The 26427-nt window shown below is 46.0% G+C and overlaps 1 protein-coding gene across 2 annotated transcripts; it reads right to left on the bottom strand.

Annotated features, from left to right (window-relative positions):
• PIRT (phosphoinositide interacting regulator of transient receptor potential channels) lies at positions 1-26414 on the bottom strand. 2 transcript variants are annotated; one of them, XM_075579559.1, is made up of 2 exons: positions 26320-26414; positions 1-1123 (listed from the first exon to the last, which is right to left on the bottom strand). In XM_075579559.1, exon 2 carries the CDS (start codon positions 1091-1093, stop codon positions 680-682), a length of 414 nt encoding a protein of 137 aa, XP_075435674.1. In that variant the 5' UTR covers positions 1094-1123; positions 26320-26414; the 3' UTR covers positions 1-679. The 2 variants fall into 2 exon arrangements, with proteins under 2 accessions (XP_075435674.1, XP_075435675.1); XM_075579560.1 differs by lacking the exon at positions 26320-26414 and adding an exon at positions 13045-13165.
• Positions 26415-26427: the final 13 nt, after the last annotated feature.

Raw genomic sequence — 26427 nt, 5'->3', positions numbered from 1 at the left:
AAGGTGACTGAGGGGCGGGGGAAGGGGACTGAGGGGCGGGGGAAGGGGACTGAATGCTTCAGCCGATCGTAAACAGCCCATAAAAAATGAGCAAATTGCCATGACGTACGTTGTAATGCAGGGCGACTAACTCCCGTCCGCAAAGGCCACCAACAGGCCAGGTATTAGGGGTATCTCTGCTTCAGAACAGCTGGCTCAATCAGTGGCTCAGTCAACGACTGCCCCACCTGTGCTGAAGCAGGGATATCCTTAAAAACTGTTGGCAGCCCTTGAGGACTGAAGTTGGCCCCCCCCTGGTGTACTGCGTACATCATGTACGTCATTAGGGCACTGAAAGGGTTAATAGGCAAGGCATAGTTTCCCAGTCACTGACAAGCGATGGCTATATGTTACATCTATTTTAATAGGATTAGTCATGCCAGTTCCTTATTCCTATAGGTAGGGTGTTTTTTTATTGATGTTGTTAGACATCAGCTTCCGAGACCTCAACATTAGTTCTTCATAACTGTATCAAACGGCAAAACGTCCACAATCAAGCTACTCCATCCCAACAACAATGCAGATGGGAGATCTGGTGTAGTGGCAGGCTCCTGTCTCAGGACTCGTAGCCTCTTCCATGGTGAAAGTGGAACGCGTGGGATCGCCACTTCATATTTTCCCTGTACGGTCTCTGACATCTTCAGAAATGAAAAAATAACTGCCTGTGATGGTTAAAAAGCCGCGAGGCCGATCTCTGTTTTCGCTTCTTCCTGATGATGGGGACCCAAACCAGCCCAACAATCAGAACCATTAGTCCAATGGAGAAGGCCACGGGTCCAAGAATCTTGGAGACCATTGCATTTTTAGTCATGAAGTACATACTGGTGAGTATTATTCCCAATATGAACACGGATCCCCCTACAGACATGATGATAATGGGCTTCTGGTAGGTGTCCCATGCACTCCTGTGGACATTGGTCCACAGGGACTCACTTCTCGAGCTGCTGTACAGTGTGCTTTCAGTTCTGCTGGTAATCATGTCCTTGGATTCAGAAGAAGACCTCTCTTCATTGCTCTGCTCGCTGACAACGATGTGCTCTGGTGAGGTGTCCATTGTTGCATTCTTTGGGTCCACGGCTACTGCCTGAAACAGGAGAGATGTGAGTTACATTGTAAGCATACTCAATGAGGTTGAATGTATAGCAATACTCGGTATGACCTCACCCCCAGTTATCTAAAGATCCCTTCATTAGAAAAATTAGTCTAAAAAATATCTTATTGACTGCCACCAAAAAAATCCCAAATAAAGTATTTCTAATACTTTTTGAGCTTAAACAATGACTCTACTTGGATACTACTATGTGTTAGGCAATACCATCAAAAGCTTGTATGCTGGGGCTAATTTAATGCAATGTCCTTTAAAGCTGCAGTACAGTCAATATCCTGCATGTGTGGTTTTTTTAATAAATCAGTTCTGTAGTAAGAAAAAATACTTTTAGCATTTTCTGTTTTTAAAAAAACAACTTTGAAAGACCAATTTTCTTGTATTCTATTTTAACAGCCATTTGCTAAGGCCCTGCCCCTTCATGTCCTGTCACAAGCCCTGGCACACCCCTTTGTCAGCCCTGCCCTCCCTCTAGCACATGTCAGTGCAGGAGTGCTCATGAATATTCATGAGCTTCCACTGACGGACAGAAGCAGAATATAAACAGATCCCTTCACTAATTATGTCACCAAATTTCGCCTATCAATACATGGAGAACGAATTGACCGGCAGCTATACAATTCTTTAGGTAATTAGAGATTGCCCACATGAAACTATTGAAGTAAAAAAAAAAAAAAGACTGAACTGCAGCTTTAAGGAGACAACACTTTAGGGACATTGGTGGATATACCAGGACCATCTTTATTAATGTGTTAAAGAATAAGACACTGTGCTGTTTAAATAGGCTGTAAGGAGTCTTATGGCTTAGCAGCACTTAGTAGATAAAGCCCCTAGGGAGCAGTGGGACATGCTAACTTCTTAAAGAGGGGAAAGAAATGGTACATTGTGAACCCCAAGTCTGTGGGGTGAACAGGTTTCAATGCTTCGGATGAGTACTACAGACCCGCATGCAGAACAAACAGAAAGGTTTGAATTACATTATCATTCTTGACAATAGTTTTATTAACAGCAATGACGAAAAGTCAATGTCCAGTCTTCCCAAATCAGAGAGCACAGAGAGCGCCATTTCAAAGGAGATCTCATTTAAAAAGCAGTGTGAATGGAGCTTTTGGGCCACCTCCAAGAGCCGGTGTTTAGCCCTGAGTGCTGGATCGTTTAAGGGCCATGACTCATAGGCTTGGAACAAGATCACTGCTAATGCAACACCGGCAATCAACTGCATTATATACTGCAGCACGCGGAATAATATGCTTTATATACTGCAACACCGGCAATCAACTGCATTATATACTGCAGCACGCGGAATAATGCATTATATACTGCAGCACGCGGAATAATGCATTATATACTGCAACACCGGCAATCAACTGCATTATATACTGCAGCACGCGGAATAATGCATTATATACTGCAGCACGCGGAATAACGCATTATATACTGCAACACCGGCAATCAACTGCATTATATACTGCAGCACGCGGAATAATGCATTATATACTGCAGCACGCGGAATAACGCATTATATACTGCAGCAAGCGGAATAACGCATTATATACTGCAGCACGCGGAATAATGCATTATATACTGCAGCAAGCGGAATAACGCATTATATACTGCAGCAAGCGGAATAACGCATTATATACTGCAGCACGCGGAATAACGCATTATATACTGCAGCACGCGGAATAATGCATTATATACTGCAGCACGCGGAATAACGCATTATATACTGCAGCACACGGAATAATGCATTATATACTGCAGCACGCGGAATAATGCATTATATACTGCAGCACGCGGAATAATGCATTATATACTGCAGCACGCGGAATAACGCATTATATACTGCAGCACGCGGAATAACGCATTATATACTGCAGCACGCGGAATAATGCATTATATACTGCAGCACGCGGAATAACGCATTATATACTGCAGCACGTGGAATAATGCATTATATACTGCAGCACGTGGAATAATGCATTAGATACTGCAGCACGCGGAATAATGCATTATATACTGCAGCACGCGGAATAATGCATTATATACTGCAGCACACGGAATAACGCATTATATACTGCAGCACGTGGAATAACGCATTATATACTGCAGCACGCGGAATAACGCAGTATATACTGCAGCACGCGGAATAACGCATTATATACTGCAGCACGTGGAATAATGCATTATATACTGCAGCACGCGGAATAACGCATTATATACTGCAGCACGCAGAATAACGCATTATATACTGCAGCACGCGGAATAACGCATTATATACTGCAGTGAGCGGAATAACGCATTATATACTGCAGCACGTGGAATAATGCATTATAAACTGCAGCACGCGGAATAAGGCATTATAAACTGCAGCACGCGGAATAATGCATTATATACTGCAGCACGCGGAATAACGCATTATATACTGCAGCACGTGGAATAATGCATTATATACTGCAGCACGCGGAACAACGCATTATATACTGCAGCACGCGGAATAACGCATTATATACTGCAGCACGCGGAATAACGCATTATATACTGCAGCACGTGGAATAATGCATTATATACTGCAGCACGCGGAATAATGCATTATATACTGCAGCACGCGGAATAACGCAGTATATACTGCAGCACGCGGAATAATGCATTATATACTGCAGCACGCGTAATAACGCATTATATACTGCAGCACGTGGAATAACGCAGTATATACTGCAGCACGCGGAATAATGCATTACGCGGAATAATGCAGTATATACTGCAGCACGCGGAATAACGCATTATATACTGCAGCACGCGGAATAACGCATTATATACTGCAGCACGCGGAATAATGCATTATATCCTGCAGCACGCGGAATAATGCATTATATTCTGCAGCACGCGGAATAACGCATTATATACTGCAGCACGCGGAATAACGCATTATATACTGCAGCACGCGGAATAACGCATTATATACTGCAGCACGCGGAATAACGCATTATATACTGCAGCACGCGGAATAACACATTATATACTGCAGCACGCAGAATAACGCATTATATACTGCAGCACGCGGAATAACGCATTATATACTGCAGCACGCGGAATAACGCATTATATACTGCAGCACGCGGAATAACGCATTATATACTGCAGCACGTGGAATAACGCATTATATACTGCAGCACGCGGAATAACGCAGTATATACTGCAGCACGCGGAATAATGCATTATAAACTGCAGCACACGGAATAACGCATTATATACTGCAGCACGCGGAATAACGCATTATATACTGCAGCACGCGGAATAACGCATTATATACTGCAGCACGTGGAATAATGAATTATATACTGCAGCACGCGGAATAATGCATTATATACTGCAGCACGTGGAATAACGCAGTATATACTGCAGCACGCGGAATAATGCATTACGCGGCATAATGCAGTATATACTGCAGCACGCGGAATAACGCATTATATACTGCAGCACGCAGAATAACGCATTATATACTGCAGCACGTGGAATAACGCATTATATACTGCAGCACGCGGAATAACGCATTATATACTGCAGCACGCGGAATAATGCATTATATACTGCAGCACGCGGAATAACGCATTATATACTGCAGCACGTGGAATAATGCATTATATACTGCAGCACGCGGAATAATGCATTATATACTGCAGCACGTGGAATAACGCAGTATATACTGCAGCACGCGGAATAATGCATTACGCGGAATAATGCATTATATGCTGCAGCACGCGGAATAACGCATTATATGCTGCAGCACGCGGAATAACGCATTATATGCTGCAGCACGCGGAATAACGCATTATATGCTGCAGCACGCGGAATAACGCATTATATGCTGCAGCACGCGGAATAACGCATTATATGCTGCAGCACGCGGAATAACGCATTATATGCTGCAGCAAGCGGAATAACGCATTATATGCTGCAGCACGCGGAATAACGCATTATATGCTGCAGCACGCGGAATAACGCATTATATGCTGCAGCACGCGGAATAACGCATTATATATGCAGCACGCGGAATAACGCATTATATACTGCAGCACGCGGAATAACGCATTATATACTGCAGCACGCGGAATAACGCATTATATCCTGCAGCACGCGGAATAACGCATTATATCCTGCAGCACGCGGAATAACGCATTATATCCTGCAGCACGCGGAATAACGCATTATATCCTGCAGCACGCGGAATAACGCATTATATCCTGCAGCACGCGGAATAACGCATTATATCCTGCAGCACGCGGAATAACGCATTATATCCTGCAGCACGCGGAATAACGCATTATATCCTGCAGCACGCGGAATAACGCATTATATCCTGCAGCACGCGGAATAACGCATTATATCCTGCAGCACGCGGAATAACGCATTATATCCTGCAGCACGCGGAATAACGCATTATATCCTGCAGCACGCGGAATAACGCATTATATCCTGCAGCACGCGGAATAACGCATTATATCCTGCAGCACGCGGAATAACGCATTATATCCTGCAGCACGCGGAATAACGCATTATATCCTGCAGCACGCGGAATAACGCATTATATACTGCAGCACGCGGAATAACGCATTATATACTGCAGCACGCGGAATAACGCATTATATACTGCAGCACGCGGAATAACGCATTATATACTGCAGCACGCGGAATAACGCATTATATACTGCAGCACGCGGAATAACGCATTATATACTGCAGCACGCGGAATAACGCATTATATACTGCAGCACGCGGAATAACGCATTATATACTGCAGCACGCGGAATAACGCATTATATACTGCAGCACGCGGAATAACGCATTATATACTGCAGCACGCGGAATAACGCATTATATACTGCAGCACGCGGAATAACGCATTATATACTGCAGCACGCGGAATAACGCATTATATACTGCAGCACGCGGAATAACGCATTATATACTGCAGCACGCGGAATAACGCATTATATACTGCAGCACAATAATGCATTATATACTGCAGCACGCGGAATAACGCATTATATACTGCAGCACAATAATGCATTATATACTGCAGCACGCGGAATAATGCATTATATACTGCATCACGCGGAATAACGCATTATATACTGCAGCACGCGGAATAACGCATTATATACTGCAGCACGCGGAATAACGCATTATATACTGCAGCACGCGGAATAACGCATTATATACTGCAGCACGCGGAATAATGCATTATATACTGCAGCACGCGGAATAACGCATTATATACTGCAGCACGCGGAATAAAGCATTATATACTGCAGCACGCGGAATAACGCATTATATACTGCAGCACGCGGAATAACGCATTATATACTGCAGCACGCGGAATAAAGCATTATATACTGCAGCACGCGGAATAATGCATTATATACTGCAGCACGCGGAATAATGCATTATATACTGCAGCACGCGGAATAACGCATTATATACTGCAGCACGCGGAATAACGCATTATATACTGCAGCACGCGGAATAACGCATTATATACTGCAGCACGCGGAATAACGCATTATATACTGCAGCACGCGGAATAACGCATTATATACTGCAGCACGCGGAATAACGCATTATATACTGCAGCACGCGGAATAACGCATTATATACTGCAGCACGCGGAATAACGCATTATATACTGCAGCACGCGGAATAACGCATTATATACTGCAGCACGCGGAATAACGCATTATATACTGCAGCACGCGGAATAACGCATTATATACTGCAGCACGCGGAATAACGCATTATATACTGCAGCACGCGGAATAACGCATTATATACTGCAGCACGCGTAATAACGCATTATATACTGCAGCACGCGGAATAACGCATTATATACTGCAGCACGTGGAATAACGCATTATATACTGCAGCACGCGGAATAATGCATTATATACTGCAGCACGCGGAATAACGCATTATATACTGCAGTGAGCGGAATAATGCATTATATACTGCAGCACGCGGAATAACGCATTATATACTGCAGCACGCGGAATAATGCATTATATACTGCAGCACGCGGAATAACGCATTATATACTGCAGCACGCGGAATAACGCATTATATACTGCAGCACGCGGAATAATGCATTATATACTGCAGCACGCGGAATAACGCATTATATACTGCAGCACGCGGAATAACGCATTATATACTGCAGCACGCGGAATAACGCATTATATACTGCAGCACGTGGAATAACGCATTATATACTGCAGCACGCGGAATAACGCAGTATATACTGCAGCACGCGGAATAATGCATTATAAACTGCAGCACACGGAATAACGCATTATATACTGCAGCACGCGGAATAACGCATTATATACTGCAGCACGCGGAATAACGCATTATATACTGCAGCACGCGGAATAACGCATTATATACTGCAGCACGTGGAATAATGAATTATATACTGCAGCACGCGGAATAATGCATTATATACTGCAGCACGTGGAATAACGCAGTATATACTGCAGCACGCGGAATAATGCATTACGCGGCATAATGCATTATATACTGCAGCACGCGGAATAACGCATTATATACTGCAGCACGCAGAATAACGCATTATATACTGCAGCACGTGGAATAACGCATTATATACTGCAGCACGCGGAATAACGCATTATATACTGCAGCACGCGGAATAATGCATTATATACTGCAGCACGCGGAATAACGCATTATATACTGCAGCACGTGGAATAATGCATTATATACTGCAGCACGCGGAATAATGCATTATATACTGCAGCACGTGGAATAACGCAGTATATACTGCAGCACGCGGAATAATGCATTACGCGGAATAATGCATTATATGCTGCAGCACGCGGAATAACGCATTATATGCTGCAGCACGCGGAATAACGCATTATATGCTGCAGCACGCGGAATAACGCATTATATGCTGCAGCACGCGGAATAACGCATTATATGCTGCAGCACGCGGAATAACGCATTATATATGCAGCACGCGGAATAACGCATTATATACTGCAGCACGCGGAATAACGCATTATATACTGCAGCACGCGGAATAACGCATTATATCCTGCAGCACGCGGAATAACGCATTATATCCTGCAGCACGCGGAATAACGCATTATATCCTGCAGCACGCGGAATAACGCATTATATCCTGCAGCACGCGGAATAACGCATTATATCCTGCAGCACGCGGAATAACGCATTATATCCTGCAGCACGCGGAATAACGCATTATATCCTGCAGCACGCGGAATAACGCATTATATCCTGCAGCACGCGGAATAACGCATTATATCCTGCAGCACGCGGAATAACGCATTATATCCTGCAGCACGCGGAATAACGCATTATATCCTGCAGCACGCGGAATAACGCATTATATCCTGCAGCACGCGGAATAACGCATTATATCCTGCAGCACGCGGAATAACGCATTATATCCTGCAGCACGCGGAATAACGCATTATATCCTGCAGCACGCGGAATAACGCATTATATCCTGCAGCACGCGGAATAACGCATTATATACTGCAGCACGCGGAATAACGCATTATATACTGCAGCACGCGGAATAACGCATTATATACTGCAGCACGCGGAATAACGCATTATATACTGCAGCACGCGGAATAACGCATTATATACTGCAGCACGCGGAATAACGCATTATATACTGCAGCACGCGGAATAACGCATTATATACTGCAGCACGCGGAATAACGCATTATATACTGCAGCACGCGGAATAACGCATTATATACTGCAGCACGCGGAATAACGCATTATATACTGCAGCACGCGGAATAACGCATTATATACTGCAGCACGCGGAATAACGCATTATATACTGCAGCACGCGGAATAACGCATTATATACTGCAGCACGCGGAATAACGCATTATATACTGCAGCACGCGGAATAACGCATTATATACTGCAGCACGCGGAATAACGCATTATATACTGCAGCACAATAATGCATTATATACTGCAGCACGCGGAATAACGCATTATATACTGCAGCACAATAATGCATTATATACTGCAGCACGCGGAATAATGCATTATATACTGCATCACGCGGAATAACGCATTATATACTGCAGCACACGGAATAACGCATTATATACTGCAGCACGCGGAATAACGCATTATATACTGCAGCACGCGGAATAACGCATTATATACTGCAGCACGCGGAATAATGCATTATATACTGCAGCACGTGGAATAACGCATTATATACTGCAGCACGCGGAATAAAGCATTATATACTGCAGCACGCGGAATAACGCATTATATACTGCAGCACGCGGAATAACGCATTATATACTGCAGCACGCGGAATAAAGAATTATATACTGCAGCACGCGGAATAATGCATTATATACTGCAGCACGCGGAATAACGCATTATATACTGCAGCACGCGGAATAACGCATTATATACTGCAGCACGCGGAATAACGCATTATATACTGCAGCACGCGGAATAACGCATTATATACTGCAGCACGCGGAATAACGCATTATATACTGCAGCACGCGGAATAACGCATTATATACTGCAGCACGCGGAATAACGCATTATATACTGCAGCACGCGGAATAACGCATTATATACTGCAGCACGCGGAATAACGCATTATATACTGCAGCACGCGGAATAACGCATTATATACTGCAGCACGCGGAATAACGCATTATATACTGCAGCACGCGGAATAACGCATTATATACTGCAGCACGCGGAATAACGCATTATATACTGCAGCACGCGTAATAACGCATTATATACTGCAGCACGCGGAATAACGCATTATATACTGCAGCACGTGGAATAATGCATTATATACTGCAGCACGCGGAATAATGCATTATATACTGCAGCACGCGGAATAACGCATTATATACTGCAGTGAGCGGAATAACGCATTATATACTGCAGCACGCGGAATAACGCATTATATACTGCAGCACGCGGAATAATGCATTATATACTGCAGCACGCGGAATAACGCATTATATACTGCAGCACGCGGAATAACGCATTATATACTGCAGCACGCGGAATAATGCATTATATACTGCAGCACGCGGAATAACGCATTATATACTGCAGCACGCGGAATAACGCATTATATACTGCAGCACGCGGAATAACGCATTATATACTGCAGCACGCGGAATAACGCATTATATACTGCAGCAAGCGGAATAACGCATTATATACTGCAGCACGCGGAATAACGCATTATATACTGCAGCACGCGGAATAACGCATTATATACTGCAGCACGCGAAATAATGCATTATATACTGCAGCACGCGGAATAACGCATTATATACTGCAGTGAGCGGCGCTGTAAGGTGCTTTGGGGCGACCATCCATCGTGGGCATGTACGGAGCTGTCACTGGTTTAAATGATGAGTCTCAAAGTGGGGGAGCAACTGGTCCAACGTGTTAGTCTTCTGTCTGCCACTAGGGGCCTCGTGCAATACGTTGGGAACTCTCTTTTTCATGCCAGGGAAGCTCTGAGCCCCGGGAAGGAACGTTTCTGGGCACAGAGAAGCCTTTTCATGGCAGATTGAATCGTAGCAAACAGTTAGACGTAGATATTGACAGATAAGGGCCAGTTGGTTCCCCTTGTCTGCTTATTTTCCATACTTGATCTAAAATGAAAGACCCCCAGACCCAAGACTCGGATGTTACCCCTACGTGTCTATGCAAAGAATTGTGTGACTGTATTTGCCCCTTGGTTATTCTGCTGGGAGGCTGTTCCATGTATCTACCACTCTTTCTGTAAACAAAAGTACTTCAATTCACCCCTGATTCTACCACAGGGCCGGGCGACGCCAGTCCTCGTGGGCCACCAATAGGTCAGGTTTAAAGGATATCCCTGCTTCAGCACGGGTGGTGCAGTCTTTGACTGAGCCACTGATTAAACCACCTGTGCTGAAGCAGGGATATCCTTAAAACCTGACCTGTTGATGGCCCCCGAGGACTATAGTTTCCCACTCCTGGTCTACCACCATCTAGCTTAAGACCCCGTCCCCAGTCACTGCGTGCACGCACGCGTTGGAGCGCCTGGCGGCGCGTGCACCAGTTTCAGCCGTGATCTGAGGTCTAGGCGTCGCGATGGGACGCGCGTCCTGGCAAGAAGAGGAGAAGGACAGGGGGAGGAGTGGCGGGGGAGCGGCGGGGGGCGCAGCCGAGACGTGGCCATTGCCCGGCTGGCGCGCCATCGCGCTTTGTGCACGCACGCACACAAGCCGACTGGGGCCTGCCGCATAGAGGGCCGCACTTTGTGTTCATCGCGCACGCAGCAGCGGCCAGCGGGGACGAAGCCTAAACGTTGTGCACGTATACGCATCTATACCAGGGGGCAGTAAAAGCGCTGAAGGCCGCCAAGAACCTGATGGACTTAACATCATTACTTTCATTAAGGAAGCCAGTGACATTGTTAAACTGTTTGCAACGCGGACGCTTTGTGAGCGAAGTGCTGCTGCCGCATTAAAACGGTGAGGAAAATGGGAGTGAGAGAAAAGTGCAATTATTTATCTGATCTTCCTGGAATTCGTGTGCTCAGAGCATTAGCCGTAATAATGTTATCTCCCCAGCGGTGAGAAGATCAGCAGCGTAATAATGTTATCTCCCCAGCGGTGAGAAGACCAGCAGCCTGCATGGGGAATGCTGCTAAACGATTTGACGTATTGCTAAATGAGCTTTAAAGGGGAATAAATGCAACATACTGTATATACTATATGCCTGTTTGTCCGACTTTCACAAGCTCCTCTGAAAGAGATGGCACAATGACGCTGGAAAATACTGCCCATCAAGGGGTGCTGGGTATAGTGAGTGTGAGAGAAGGGGGGGGGGCTCAAATCCAGTCCCCAAGCCCCTGCAACAGGTCAGGTTTTCAGGATATCCCATCTTCAGCACAGGTGGCTGCTTCAGCCCAGGTGGCTCAATCAGTCCCTGCTTCAGCACAGGTGGCTCAATCAGAGGCTCAGCTGATTGAGCCACTTGTGCTGAAGCTGGGATATCCTGAAAACCTGACCTGTTGGAGGGGGGCTTGAGGACTGGAGTTGAGCATCGCTGTACTAGACAAGCTTATATGCAGAGATAAGCGCAGACTGCAGTGATATATATACAGTGATCTTTTCATACATACGTATATACATATATATATACTGTACATATATATGAATGAAAAGATCAAGATGACCAAAAGTAAGATAGGAGGATGGAATGAGGAAATTGAAATTATATATATATATATATATATATATATATATATATATATATATATATATATATATATATATATACACAGTGGTTGACAAATCACCAAAAAATCTACTCGCCACACAAAAAAATCTACTTGCCACCTAGTACCAAACGTGTGCTGCTTGGGCCAATATTTACTCGCCCGGGGGTTAAATCCACTCGTCTGGGGCGAGCAAATGTATAGGTTTGTCGAACACTGTATATATATATATATGTATATACACACAGTATACGGTATATACTGTACAGACTTACACAGCTATTTCCTGAGTTCTGCCACCTTTTTCTCGGGATGAACAAGAAACTCCGACAGCGATTCCGGAATTATTTGGCTGAAATACTAACGGAAGAATAAATGCTTTTTCTATCATTTCTTTTTTTAAAGCTGAAATATTCTTGGTTGCGTAAATATACAGTTCTTTTTCTTCTATACGTTAGTCTCCTACACAGATAATGATATAGATAGGTATTATGTATAGGCGCGTACACATATATACTGTATAACTTATAATGTATTTATCTTCTGGGATATTAGGGATCAGGAATACTTCTTTGTTACTCACCGTACTATATAAGGTCACGGTGATGAGACACGGCTGGGATTCACTAAGCGCCAACGCGGGGTATCGCGCCCCGATGTGACGGTAACTGCCATTGTCTGGTCGCACCTGGTGCCCCGGCAAATCCGGCCTACAATGTTGAAAGGATGTCTCATCTTTCAAATGAACGAGGTTTAACTAACCCAAGTGACATAAATGTGTCACACAGCAGCACACTGACCCAGCTCAGTCCTCAGAGACCGGGCTCTTAGCAGGGGCGCCGACAGGTTTCCTAGGGCCCAGGACTAGAGTTTCGCCCAGGGCCTCCCCACATGTCAGCGGGGGCCCCCCCATGTCAGCGCCCCCCCTGTTTTAGCATGCCCCCCCTTCCTCCCCCCACATTGGGGGCCTTGCGAACCACCCCCTTTCAAATTTGAATTTCTCTCCCCCTTTTCTCTCACTGTTCCCCACTCACGCTCCCCCCCCCACCTTCTTCACTCATTTCCCCCTCCTCCGCTGGCCACACACACACACACACACACACACACACACACACACACACACACACACACACACACACACACACACACACACACACACACACACACACCCTCCCAATACAAAACTACCCCCCAAATACAAATACAATACACTACTACACCCCCCCAGATACGAACACCCCCCCAGATACAAACAAACACACCCCCAGATACAAACACCACTACACCCCCCCAGATACAACCCCCGATGCAAATACCCCCCATATACAGACATCACTACCCTCCTACATACAAACACCACTTCCCCCCCAGATTGAGACATCAACCCCCCCCCCCCCAATTACCACTTACCTCTGGTTGCTGCCATCTCTCGCACGCTGGGCCTCTCCCCCCTGCCGGTGTCAGCTGGAACCTGGGTGCACCCGGAAGTCAGGCCCAGCTTCCGGAACACTCCGGCGGGAGAATGAATACAGTGTGGGGCGAGGAGACAGGAGCTGGGGAGAGCTGGGGCCCGGCAGCAACCAGGGGCCCGGCAACTGGACGCTAAAGGGCTCAACTTCCAGCACCGGCTGGCCGGGCCCCCCACAGCCATCGGAACCGGGACACTTGTTCCTGCTCTCCCCCCTCTGTCGGCGGCCCTGGCTATTCCCCATGAACTGTTATTGAACAGGACATGCTGAACGGGTGTGAGGTGACGGGCTCGGGACATCCTTATCAGCTGCCTGAGCCAATCAGTGTGTGCAGTGGAACAGTGAGATGCCTACAAAGTGCCTGTGGTGGGTTATTAACCCTTTGAGTGCCTTGGCGCTAAGACGACGTCACAACGTCCTCTTCCGTTCCTTTTCTGGCCAGCTGGCGTTCATTGCTCCACAGGCGCGCAGAACACGATCTCCCCTAGAAAATGAGCAGAACGCCCATGACATACCCAATATATCACGGGGCACCCAGAGTGCCGGACTCAAGGGTTAAGAGAAGGTCACAGCCGAGGCATCGGGTAACACGCCGGACCACCGTTATATGCCTAGGTGGGCTGCCGATTTACATTTGGATGTTGACTATGATGACTGGGAAGACATCTGTGAATTCGCAGCAAAAACCTCTATATGTACTAAGATAAAAGAAAACATTTATAAGATCTTATGTTATTGGGACCTCACCCCAAGCAGGTCGAAACAAATTTACCCGGAGGCCTCTGATCTGTTTTGGAGGGGTTGTGGACAGAAGGGGGATATGGTCCATATCTGGTGGACATGCCCTGCTATCCAAAGCCTCTGGCTTACCATTCAAAATATGCTTAGAGTTATAACGGGATTATCGATCCCTAGAGATCCTTTGGTCTACTTGTTAGCCAGACCAGTGGAGGATATCAATCCCCACATGAAACGGTTAATCTCTTTCATTCTGACTGCGGCCAGATGCGCGATTGCCTAGAAGAAGCAGCCTCCCCCATCTATACAGACGGTGGGAAACAAATTAAATGTGGTGATGACAATGGAGAGGTGGATAGTCTTCCTAAGGCATTCCATTGACACATTCTATACGATGTGGGATCCTCGGCTAAGATGAGGATAATTATGTCAGTCGGCGTAGGCTGGATTTGGTAAAGTATTAGTGATCTCTGACCTGGCGGGTTCCTCTGGGGGATGGAGGGGACGGTGCCCCCCCCTTCCCTCCCCCCTCTCTTCCCTTCCCCCCCTTGTTATTTTTGACTATTTTAAAACTTTGTTGTTATATATCTGGGCCACCCCGGATATATGGTACATTAGGGCCCCGCTTCTCGGCGTTTCGCTTCTCGGCGATCCGCCAATACGGTGTTACCTAGAAGGGGGCCGCCATGTCTGCGCATGCTCAGAACGGGGACGGCCGAGTTTGCGCATGCGCAGAAGGGTGGGAGACGCTGAAAATCGCCGGTTCCGCCTTTTCGGCGATTTTCGCTTTACGGCGGCGCCATGGAAAAGAACCCGCAGTTTGAGCGGGGCCCTCCTGTATCTATAAACGTGGCCTGAAAAAACTGCCTTTAGACATCTATGCATATAGAATATGGCCAGACGGGTTGGATGGTCTATCACTGTTATTCGGTTTGCGTGCTATATGTCAACGTTGTTTTTTGCCTTTTAATTTGCTCTGTCTTATGTTTTGCTTAAAAATGCAATAAAAATGTATGTGAAGAAAAAGAGAGGGTCACAGCACCAGCGTAGTGACCCATAGGTCCAAATTGAGCTAATGACCGTGAGTTCTTTACCCCATAGAGGTGTAACTCCCTTAGGGGGATTACTATTGTCTACTGAAGGGGTTAATAGGGAGTTAGCAGGGTAATGTATAGAAAAGGCCCCAGCTAAATGTGACTAATTTCATGTATCTTATTCCATGTAGCGTATTCTATGTTGTCAAAGTTACTGGTCTGGCCATTCCTCAGTTCCGGAACCTGCTAGAATAGTCACCTAACTATGTAGGCTAAGGATGTCTGGTGTCTCGCCCAGTTACAGGGGCAGCAGGATAATGACATCACACAGGGGTATAACAGGAGCTGCAGAAGCTTCCAGACCCCAGGCTCCTGGAGGACACCAGAGAAGAGGAGTCTCACTGGGGTAAGTGTATGGTGTTAATGGTCTGTCCTTTATGTGCAACGTCACGTGTAGAAGAAATATGTCACCTGTTGCTATTTTGAAGTTAGGGAAAAGTGTCCCTTATCTTGGTAGGGCCGCTGGAATAGTCACGATGCTGAGTGATACCATCTTTCCTTGAGAGAGGACGAGGACAAGTAAGGGATCCCTGGATCAAAGGTCCGGGAAAGTGTCACACCTAGAGTGGCTGTATCCCAACTTTACGCCCATGCACACCAGTTAGGGAATGGTAAGGATGGCAGGTAGATGGGAACCTCGATAGAAGTTACACCCCTACACCGAGTCCTGGGCGGCACCCGGGCAAGTCTCCAGTTCACTGGAGTCAGAGATTGCATGTTCCCCATAACCCAGGGCACGGGAGAGCGACAAGCCGTGTGTGCCTCCCTGGGAAGCTACCTGAGCACTCGGGGAAGAAGTATGTATGAAACCCGTCTTAATAAAGTGACAAGTCTAATAAAGTCCCTGGCGTCCTTTTTACCACCCGCTTACACCACCAGCCCGGACGCCAGCACCCTGAGATAAGGTATGAGAGGCTCTAACCACCTGCACCCAAATATTCAACCACACTTAGACGTTACCCTCTTTTGGGAGCAGGCAAAGAGGGGTCACCGAGGGATTAAAAGAAGGACCGTGGTAAAATGTTGATCTTGAGTGCACAGGTGTGTGGGTTTAATTCTTGCCAGGGACACTGACCTGTACGCATTGTTTCGCACTAACACACATATTATCATTTCTAAGTCTTTCAGTGTATCTAAAATGACTTTACAATAAGCTTGCGGCCCCTCTGCACCCAGGGGAGACTTGCCAGGCACTGCCATCTACAGCACTTATTCCCCCACCTGCTGTGTCTATAAGTCTCCCAACATACCGCTTAGATTGTAAGCTCTTCAGGCAGGGATTTCCTTTCCGATAGTCTGACTTTGCTGCGCTTATTGTATTATTATAATTCCCTGTACTGTATTTTCTTTGTAAAGCGCTGAGAACACCGTTGGCTCGATAATAATACAGATATGCAGACATACCCATTACCAATATAATGCCGCTGGAACATAACACCTTCTTATACTGTGTCACTCAATGCTTCACTGAAGCCTGTAAGTCGGGAGCTGCCAACTCCAGTCCTCAAGGGCCACCAAGAGGCCCGGTTTTAGGGATATCCCTGCTTCAGCACAGGTGGCTCAATCAGTAGCTCAGTCGTTGACTCCAACTCCAGTCCCCAGGGCCACCAACAGCTCAGGATTTCAGGATATCCCTGCTTCAGCGCAGGTGGCTCAATCAGTGGCTCAGTTTTCGACTGAGCCACCTGTGCTGAAGCAGGGATATCCTTAAAAGCTGACCTGTTGGTGGCCCTTGAGGACTGGAGTTGGCCTCTCCTGCTGTAAGTCAGCATACTAACAGTGTCCTTATTTCTCGTATCGCCATAGAACAAGAGATTTGCAGCTGCCAGAAAATAAGGGGTCACCCCCCATGTTGGGGTGTTTCAGAGTGTAGTAGGCAGCCAAAAACAGAGATAACTGGAAAGTTCAAAGAAACAAACATATGAGCCCATATTAACTAAGACGTGCTACCTGCAGGTGCCGGAAATCCCATCATGAGCCAAAAGGCATCTTCCGATCACAACCGGGGAATTACAGACCTGTAAGCCTGACATCAATAGTGGGGAAGCTACGTGAAGCTTTAGTACGGGATAATATTCAGGAATACCTCATGGATAACACAATTATTAGTAATAGTCAGCACGGATTTATGAGGGATAGGTCGTGCCAAACTAACCGCGTTAGTTTCTTTGAGGAGGTAAGTAGTAATCTAGATCAGGGTAATGCAGTCTACTTAGATTTTGCAATGGATAGGAAAAATATCCTGTATGTTAAGAGTTTTCTAATGACATTTTAACCCCTTAATTGGCAGAGCATTGCAGAGACTCATTGGTAGGGAAGAGGGGTTAAGCCATGTGGATTGGTGGGTATCTGAGACTAATTTAGGTCAAGTTAAAGCCGATCTCCAGTAGCCGGTCCAGTCTCTTACCGTTGTACATTTAAAGCCTAATGTTGTTATCCGGCATTAAAGCGTAGCTCCAGGGTGTCACAGTGTGACTTAGCAAGATGCACGGTGAGATAAAGGCACCCAAGAAACACCGACACACACTGCCAACATTCACTTCCTGATTTCCAATACATTTAAAAGCTTTTCAGATGTTGGGCCAAAAGTACATCAGATAAGTGATAATATTCTGTTCTTATAAGAGGCGTGAGGATATCAGCTAATTATGGGGTGAGGAGAGAGGAGAGAGGGAGAGAGAAGGGAAGAGAGAGAGAGAGAGAGAGAGAGAGAGGGGACGTGAGAGGGAGAGAGAGGGGAAGTGAGAGAGAGAGAGAGAGAGAGAGAGAGAGAGAGAGAGAGAGAGGGGAAGTGAGAGAGAGAGGGAGAGAGAGGGGAAGTGAGAGAGAGAGGGGAGAAGTGAGAGTGAGAGAGAGAGAGAGAGGGGGGAAGTGAGAGAGAGAGAGAGGAGAGGGATAGAGGGGAGAGGAAGGAGAAAGATAGGGAGAGAGGGATACAGAGAGAGAGAGGGGAGGGAGGGGGAGAGGAAAGAGAGAAGAGGGATAGAGAGGGAGACGCAGAAAGGAAAGGAGACAGAGAGAGAGAGAGAGGAGAGAGACTGATCCTCAAACCTCCATTAAATCCGGGCTAATAGCGCGACATTACCTAAAACAGAAACAGACGTTGTGTTCCCTGAGTTAATATGATATCCACAAAGCATTATTCTCAGCAAGAACAAGATCCGTACTATAAGTTATCAGCACAGGCATAACGTCCTGTTATTAAAGCACCGCGTTGTCTCCCAGTAATGTGGCGTCACGCCGGGCCTGGCACACACCGCCCCTGCAAGCTCAGAAACCAAACCGACCACACCATATATATGTGTCAAAAGCAGTTTTACTGGGAGTGTGACCCCGAGTAACACAACAAAAGACAAGAAGCCCCACTGCTACCCCCAATATGACAAATCCTATACTAAAATACTTATCTTCCCATAAGTGAGCGTCATTTAGTTAAACTCTTTGGCCAAAGCATTTTAAGCCTGCAGACCACGCCACGGTATCCCTCTTCTGCACCTCCTAACACCACTGTACCTAGGGGTGCCAGATGTCCAGTATTGAATCGGACTGTCCTGTGTTTGGACACTGTCCAGTAAAACATTAGAGGTAATACTGGACATGTATGTGTATACCAGTATTACCTCTCTGGGTGTGTGTAACAGGGGAGTTATCCCTTTTCAGGTAATGTGCCTCTAATCCAGCAGTGTGGTGGTTAACTGCTGGTAGTCAATTAACAAACACCACCTGCCTGATTAGATTGCTTAGAAAAGCCCGTCTTTTGAGACAGGAAGTGAGACTCCTTAGCTCACACCTGAGCTGAACTTGGAGACAGAGCAGAGATTGTTCCTAAATCTCACACAATTTGTGAGACTGACATGGGGACAGTTGTCTTGAGCATCTCAGAAGAAACGGCAGTGCTGCTTTCAAGACACAGGGGAAACTTCTAAACCTGAATGCTGACAAAACCTGAGGAAAAGGGAGCAACCAGGGACAGAGAAGATTTTCCCTCCAAACCACTACAAACAGATAAGACTTTCATTTACAAGACTTTTTTATATCTGCTCATTTCATGATATATGTTTGGGGCTGGGAGACATGCTTATCTAAGGGAGTTGTGAACTTCATAGTATTTCACTAGAAATACTCCCAAGTGAATAGAAGCTTTGTTTACCCCTTGTTTAGATGGTTTCCTGATATTAAGGAAACAGGCGCAATAAAAGCCTTATTTAATTTCACTATAACCAGTCTCCCTTGCATACCTCTGTGAGCGTCCACCTACAGTGTGTATGTGTATACCGGTATTACCTCAGTTTTGACTGAGCCTCTGATTGAGCCACCTGTGCTGAAGCAGGGATATCATGAAAACCTGACCTGTTGGTGGCCCTTGAGGACTGGAGTTGCCCGCCCCTGTGCTAGCGAGTCTGTTGAGGAAAATGAGGTTGTGCTGCTTTGCATGAAGACTGTGCTTTCTTACAAATTATTCAAATGCCATTCGGGTTACAATGCATTCTCTATAGGCGAAGGTTAAACGTTGTGTGTAGAGTCAAATGGCTCCTTCCATCACACACAGCCTGGCACACACACACACACACACACACACACACACACACACACACACACACACACACACACACACACACACACACACACACACACACACACACACACACACACACACACACACGCTGGAGATGTTCCTAAATACGCTTGTTAGCAGCTGGTTTGTGCAGGGCTCTAGATCCATCATAGGCTGTAACAATACCTTTTAATAAACCAACAAGAGCATTACCATATATATTATAGGGTGTACTCAGGGCCGTCTTAACGCATGGGCACGCTGGGCAGTTGCCCGGGGGCCCCACGAGCATAGGGGCCCCATGCTAATCTATGCACAGGCGTGACAAAGTACCCATCCAGGTGCGAAACGCGTACGGGACAGCAGTGCTCCGCCTCCCCTTCCTGTTTCTCACACATGTAGGATACTGCTCGGTCTGCAGCTTTAATGTAAATGGGCCATGTCAGGGGTCTTCTGGGACTGGAAGGGGTCAGATGACACAGTAGCACTGCTTAGTATATTGCCCTTTATCTGTGTTATACCACTGAAGGCAAAATACCTTCGTAGCACAATGTGCTATGCAGCCCTAATCCTGCATTCAACATGGACTGGAGTGATGTATGGGTTTAGAATGGTTATTATTAGACAGGAGCCTGTAATACCGTATAAATATACAGCACAGAGCTGCATACAGCTGTCTGCAGAGCTCAGGCTTACTAAATAGATTGTATCTTGGCATTCGTTGCCGTCCACTGAAAATGAACTCCGGTTCTTTGCTGCGTCTTCGACTGAGCCACTGATTGAGCCAGCTGTGCTGAAGCAGGGATATCCCTAATGCCTGGCCTGTTGGTGGCCCTTGAGGACTGGAGTTGGCCACCCGTGGTTTAACCCATCCCAGACTGGAGACCAGTGTTTAGTTGCTAAAGGAAAGGACGCAGAATTTGACGCCTCCCAGTCTCGCCTTCACTCCCCATCTAACTCCTCCTATTGACACTCCCCAAATCCTAAAATGATGCAGATGGGGGAAAATAGGTCTCAGGAACCCATTGAGTGTCCCAGGATGTAGCTACTAGGTCGTGGGGTCTGGGCTGGCACCCAGGAGGCTACGTCCCAAAATCCCACTGGGACAGATCGCGTCCAGATCACAGATCTGCACTGAGGGGGAACGTAAGGGGGGGGCCCATCGGTGGTGGAAACGATCAGGTGACTGATTCTCGAGGCGGTTGCGTGATCGGCGTGCGGGAGGGGGGGGGTCGTGGCACTCCAGGGGTTAAACAGCGAGGGTTGCGAACGCCCTCATTACGTTCTGTATCTGCCTGCGTCGGTCCTTATTTGCTATGCCATTCGCTTCATGTAAGTTATATCATTGTGTTCCCCCGTTGTGCCGCGCTGCGGTATATGTTGGCATTGTATAAATAAACGATGATAATAATAATGTCTCTGGGCCCATTACTCAAAGTGCCATGAAGACGCCTTCCCCATGGCAGAGAAGATTTTAGTCCCGATGCCAGCCTACTGGATAATTGAATTTCTGTTAATGTAGTGCCCACTGTCTTGTTAGGCAGAGCCCTGCTGCATGAAGGGATATGTTGGCTGTATTAAAATCCAGAAGAGTGCAGATATATCACAACACTCGGATTCTGTAAGACTGGAGCACAAGAAGGATGGGTGTAATTTGAGCCCAAAATGTTCACAGTACTTCACCCGAAATGGGGATCACTGATTCAGCAGCACAGGGGTACCTCCCATGAACATGCGGCAGGGTACATATTAAACCCCAGGTTGGACATGCATCAAACATATTGGAACTACAGAAATTTTGTGCTCCGGAGCAGGGGGCTCAACTCCAGCCCCCCAACAGGGCAGGTTTTCAGGATATTCCAGCTTCAGCACAGCTGGCTCAATCAGAGGCGCTGATTGAGTTAGATGTGCTGAAGCAGGGACTGATTCAGCCACCTGTGCTGAAGCTGAAAAATAACCTGGTGAGGGGGGAGGGGGCGGGGGCTTGAGGACTGGAGTTGCTCCCCGTGCTCTCGGGAGAGCACATATCAGGGAGGAAAGGAGAGAAGGGCGGTGGATACATGGCACAGTCGCCCAGTAGATGGTGAGCAGGCAAACACGGTAAAGGAACTCATCCCCACCCGAAGCTGGAAGAAATCCCTCTTAGTTGTTTGTACATCTGTATAACTGTCCTGCAGCATTACTGACCGTCCCTTTCTGCTGGGGATCTGGCAAGCATACTGGTTTCATTCATTCCTGTTCGGGGCACTGCTTGTGTTTGGGCAGGCACAGAGTTTAGAGCAGATATCATGCTACATGTAAATACACGTGTCAGCTGTTACACCAGAGCACGTACACATCTATACAAAACAGCAGGAGTTAGAAATGTGTTATACTGTATATCAGTAAACAAGGTGAGTGCTGTGAATTCTCAATGAGATGCAAACAAGCTGGTCCTTAGAAGCTCAATGGGGTCTTGGAATTAGATGTTAGAAGGAGGATGGGGTCTTGGAATTAGATGTTAGAAGGAGGATGGGGTCTTGGAATGAGATGTTAGAAGGAGGATGGGGTCTTGGAATGAGATGTTAGATGCAGGATGGGGTCTTGGAATGAGATGTTAGATGTAGGATGGGGTCTGGGAATGAGATGTTAGAAGCAGGATGGGGTCTGGGAATGAGATGTTAGAAGCAGGATGGGGTCTAGGAATGAGAAGTTAGACGAAGGATGGAGTCTTGGAATGAGATGTTAGACGTAGGATGGGGTCTTGGAATGAGATGTTAGAAGTAGGATGGGGTCTTGGAATTAGATGTTAGGCGTAGGATAGGATCTTGGAATGAGATGTTAGACGTAGGATGGGGTCTTGGAATGAGATGTTAGACGTAGGATGGGGTCTTGGAATGAGATGTTAGAAGCAGGATAGGGTCTTGAGATCTTGTGGAAAGCATGAATTGACATTGAAAGTAGGCATCGGTGAGTCTAGGAATGGTACTTGTGTCAACGATGCTTTAGATAAACACTATGGGGCACTGGAGTTGGCCACCCCTGACCTAAATGGTCAATAGTTGGCAGGCTTAAGTTATGGGTGGGTTGGTGGGGGAGGCTTGGGTCTATTCTCCTACATTTTGGTTGGATCCTTACTACACTATACAACTGTGAAATGATACAAGGGTTGTGTACTATTCACTCAAATATCTCAATTCTCCAAGTACCAAAAGCAATCGGAATACGTGTTACCCAATCTCTCCTAAACCCTTTCACTGCCGGTGTGTTGCATGCTGCTCTGTTTGTCGAAGAGGGTAAGAGGGGTTGGACTGGCCTGGTCATTTCCATTATTTCCCTTGAAATGTAGGTTCAAGCATCTGAAAGAGGTCCTCACGATCCCCTTCTCACTCTTAGACATTGAGAAAGTAATCAGGAAGCTGCTAATGACAAATTCACATCATTACCAGGTAGCCCTGACCGGATAAATAATTGGACACTTATTCACTCAGCGTACAATTAACCTGTGGAACTCATCAACACTTGAGTGTTGTGTCTGCAAAGAGTGTTAATGGGTTTTAAAGAGGATTAAACATATACATGGAGAGTAAATCCATCAGGGGCTTTTAGCAAGATGGTCAATGCTTTTTTTCTGAGTACCTCCTAATGGGGGCCAAAGGTTTTTCACCTCCCAGAACCACCTTTCTTTATTCTACCCAGAATCCTCCCATGCTGGTCACAGGAGGTTACGCTCGAGGAACCGTTCATCCTACCCTTATTTTCCAATATCTTTGATCTTCCTATTGTCTTAACATCACCCCACCACACCCACGTCCTTCATTGCTACTTGACTACCCATCAGTCCAACGGGGTCAAAGGCAGCATGATGTCATTTGGAACCCTTACAATTAATAATGAGTAAAGCAATATAAACATGAAAAACATATATGTGTATGTAAGTGTGTGTGTATATGTAAGTGTGTGTATATATGTAAGTGTGTGTGTATATGTAAGTGTGTGTATATGTAAGTGTGTGTGTATATGTAGCGGTGTGCCTGTACATTGTTTACATAGCGCGATATATACATATAATTTGTTGTGGTGGATGGACTTTACGAACTCCCCTTTTTAGACGTTTATTTTGTATTTTATTGTGTCGTATGCCCGTTTGTCACTATTTTTATCAGTGATATAGCGCTTCCTTTGTTTTTTTTACTTGTTCAATATGTACACGAGTCAAGACTACGTACGTCCAACTGTCCACAACAGGGGCGGCCAACTCCAGTCCTCAAGGGCCACCAAAAAGTCAGGTTTTCAGGATATCCCTGCTTCAGCAAAGGTGGCTCGATCAGTGGCTCAGTCTTCGACTGCACCACCTGTGCTGAAGCAGGGATATCCTTAAAACCTGACCTGTTGATGGCCGTCAGGGCTGGAGTTGACCTCCACCCGTCTACGTCTTCCCGACCTGCCTGTCCCCACAAAGACATTAGAAAGGACTATTGCTGTAGCTCTCAGCCCTGGAAGGATGGGTGTTGTGTTTAACCCCCTGTGTTGCTTTGCCCTGGAGCTTGCCTGGCAGCTGGGGGGCTAACCAGTGTTGCTGCCGATCTTGATAGTACGCCCTTTAAACGGCAGACTTTGTGGGTGGGGCCCAGTGGGTATGGCTCATATATACTAAAATTCACAATTCGCAGCTATTATAATTTGTATTAAACTCATCTAACGGTCTCTAGTTCATTTCCTCGTGTAAAATAATCCAATTATTTTATTGCATGTGAAAATGACCGTGGCCATGTCCCCAGCTAGACAAGGAGATTGGGAACATTATTGGGAATATAATAAGTATAGAAAAAAAAACATTTAAAAACACCAAGTAACTTCTTCCTTCAGCCAATGCCCAGCTGAAGAATACAGCATCATTCCTCTTCTTCTTGTGGTTTGTATGTAAGTGCCACAGCTATTGTGCTGTTCAGAAGGCTTTATACCTCCTAGTAAATGTAGATAAACACGGGCAATTATTATCCCAACGTGTGCCTTCTGCAGACAGGGAGATGGGAACACAGGTTGTCCCAAATACACCCCCTGTTTATCTCCATATACATGAATGTTAATTATGAGGGCTATTCATATATATTTTGAAGAATAATATACATGAATGTTTATGATGGATTCATTAATATACTTTCATGCATTGTAATATTTTTTCCCCATTGGGATCGTATTTTTCCAGTCCTAGCTAGATTTAGGATTACTATTCAAGCCACAATTCTGGTTATACATCAGATCGGAATATAGATCCCTCTAGGTTTTCACACTGTACCCATGCTTATGTTCATAACCTGCTGCATATCTATAATATCCATTAATATAAAATACATTGCACTGTGGTGCCAATATAGGCTGCAAACATGATATAAAACATTGCAAGAACCACTCAGGTTAATTAAGTGTTACAGGAAAAGATGAAACAGACTGAGGGGAATATCTGAGAAGCCTGGGAACTGACATCCAAAGAGGAATATTTATCAAAGTTTCTAGGTGCAAAAAACGGATTTATCAAGGGATAAAATGAAGTGGAAGCCAATGATATTTTTGATCTAGTCTGAGGTTTTTAGCCCTGGGTTTGAGAGACTTTTTGGGGGTTAAATAATTAAGCGTTTAAAACGCTGGCAAAACTGGTGCGAAAACACGGCACCAGATTTATCGATTGAGAAAATCCCAATGGTTTCCGTGATATCGCTTAATGAATCTGGTGCCGTTTTGTGCCTCAGTCTTTCAGTCAGAGACTTTGCTGCAGAAACCTCTGGGCATTTTTGAGGGCGTGTAAACGTCTCGGGCGAAGGCTTATCCTAGTCTTCCAGCTGCTAAAACCAGCTCCGGGGATTTATTCAGACCCCCCGCAATCCCAGTTTCTTTTCGTCGCACCATTGTTGTTCCAGTACAAGCACCTATAGACAGATAAAACCCCCAACAGAACCTCCACCCCTTGCTATCAAACCCAACCCCGCCGTTTTAGAAGACAAGTTAGAAGGTGTGCTACTTACATTGCTGGGAAGGTGGCACTTAAGCTTAATATGCAGCAGAAGTTGCGTAATGTCGAACCACCCGCGTCCGAAGCCTGAAGAAACCCCTCTTGGCTGTTTGTACATCTG

This window comes from Ascaphus truei, chromosome 22 (assembly GCF_040206685.1).
Source record: "Ascaphus truei isolate aAscTru1 chromosome 22, aAscTru1.hap1, whole genome shotgun sequence".
NCBI lineage: Eukaryota > Metazoa > Chordata > Amphibia > Anura > Ascaphidae > Ascaphus > Ascaphus truei.
The sequence above is the reverse complement of the archived record's forward strand: the minus strand, read 5'-3'. Positions and strand labels throughout refer to the sequence as shown.

Excerpts from the sequence above, each read along its gene's own strand:
- PIRT (XM_075579559.1), bottom strand. The coding sequence starts at position 1,093 with ATGGACACCTCACCAGAGCACATCGTTGTCAGCGAGCAGAGCAATGAA.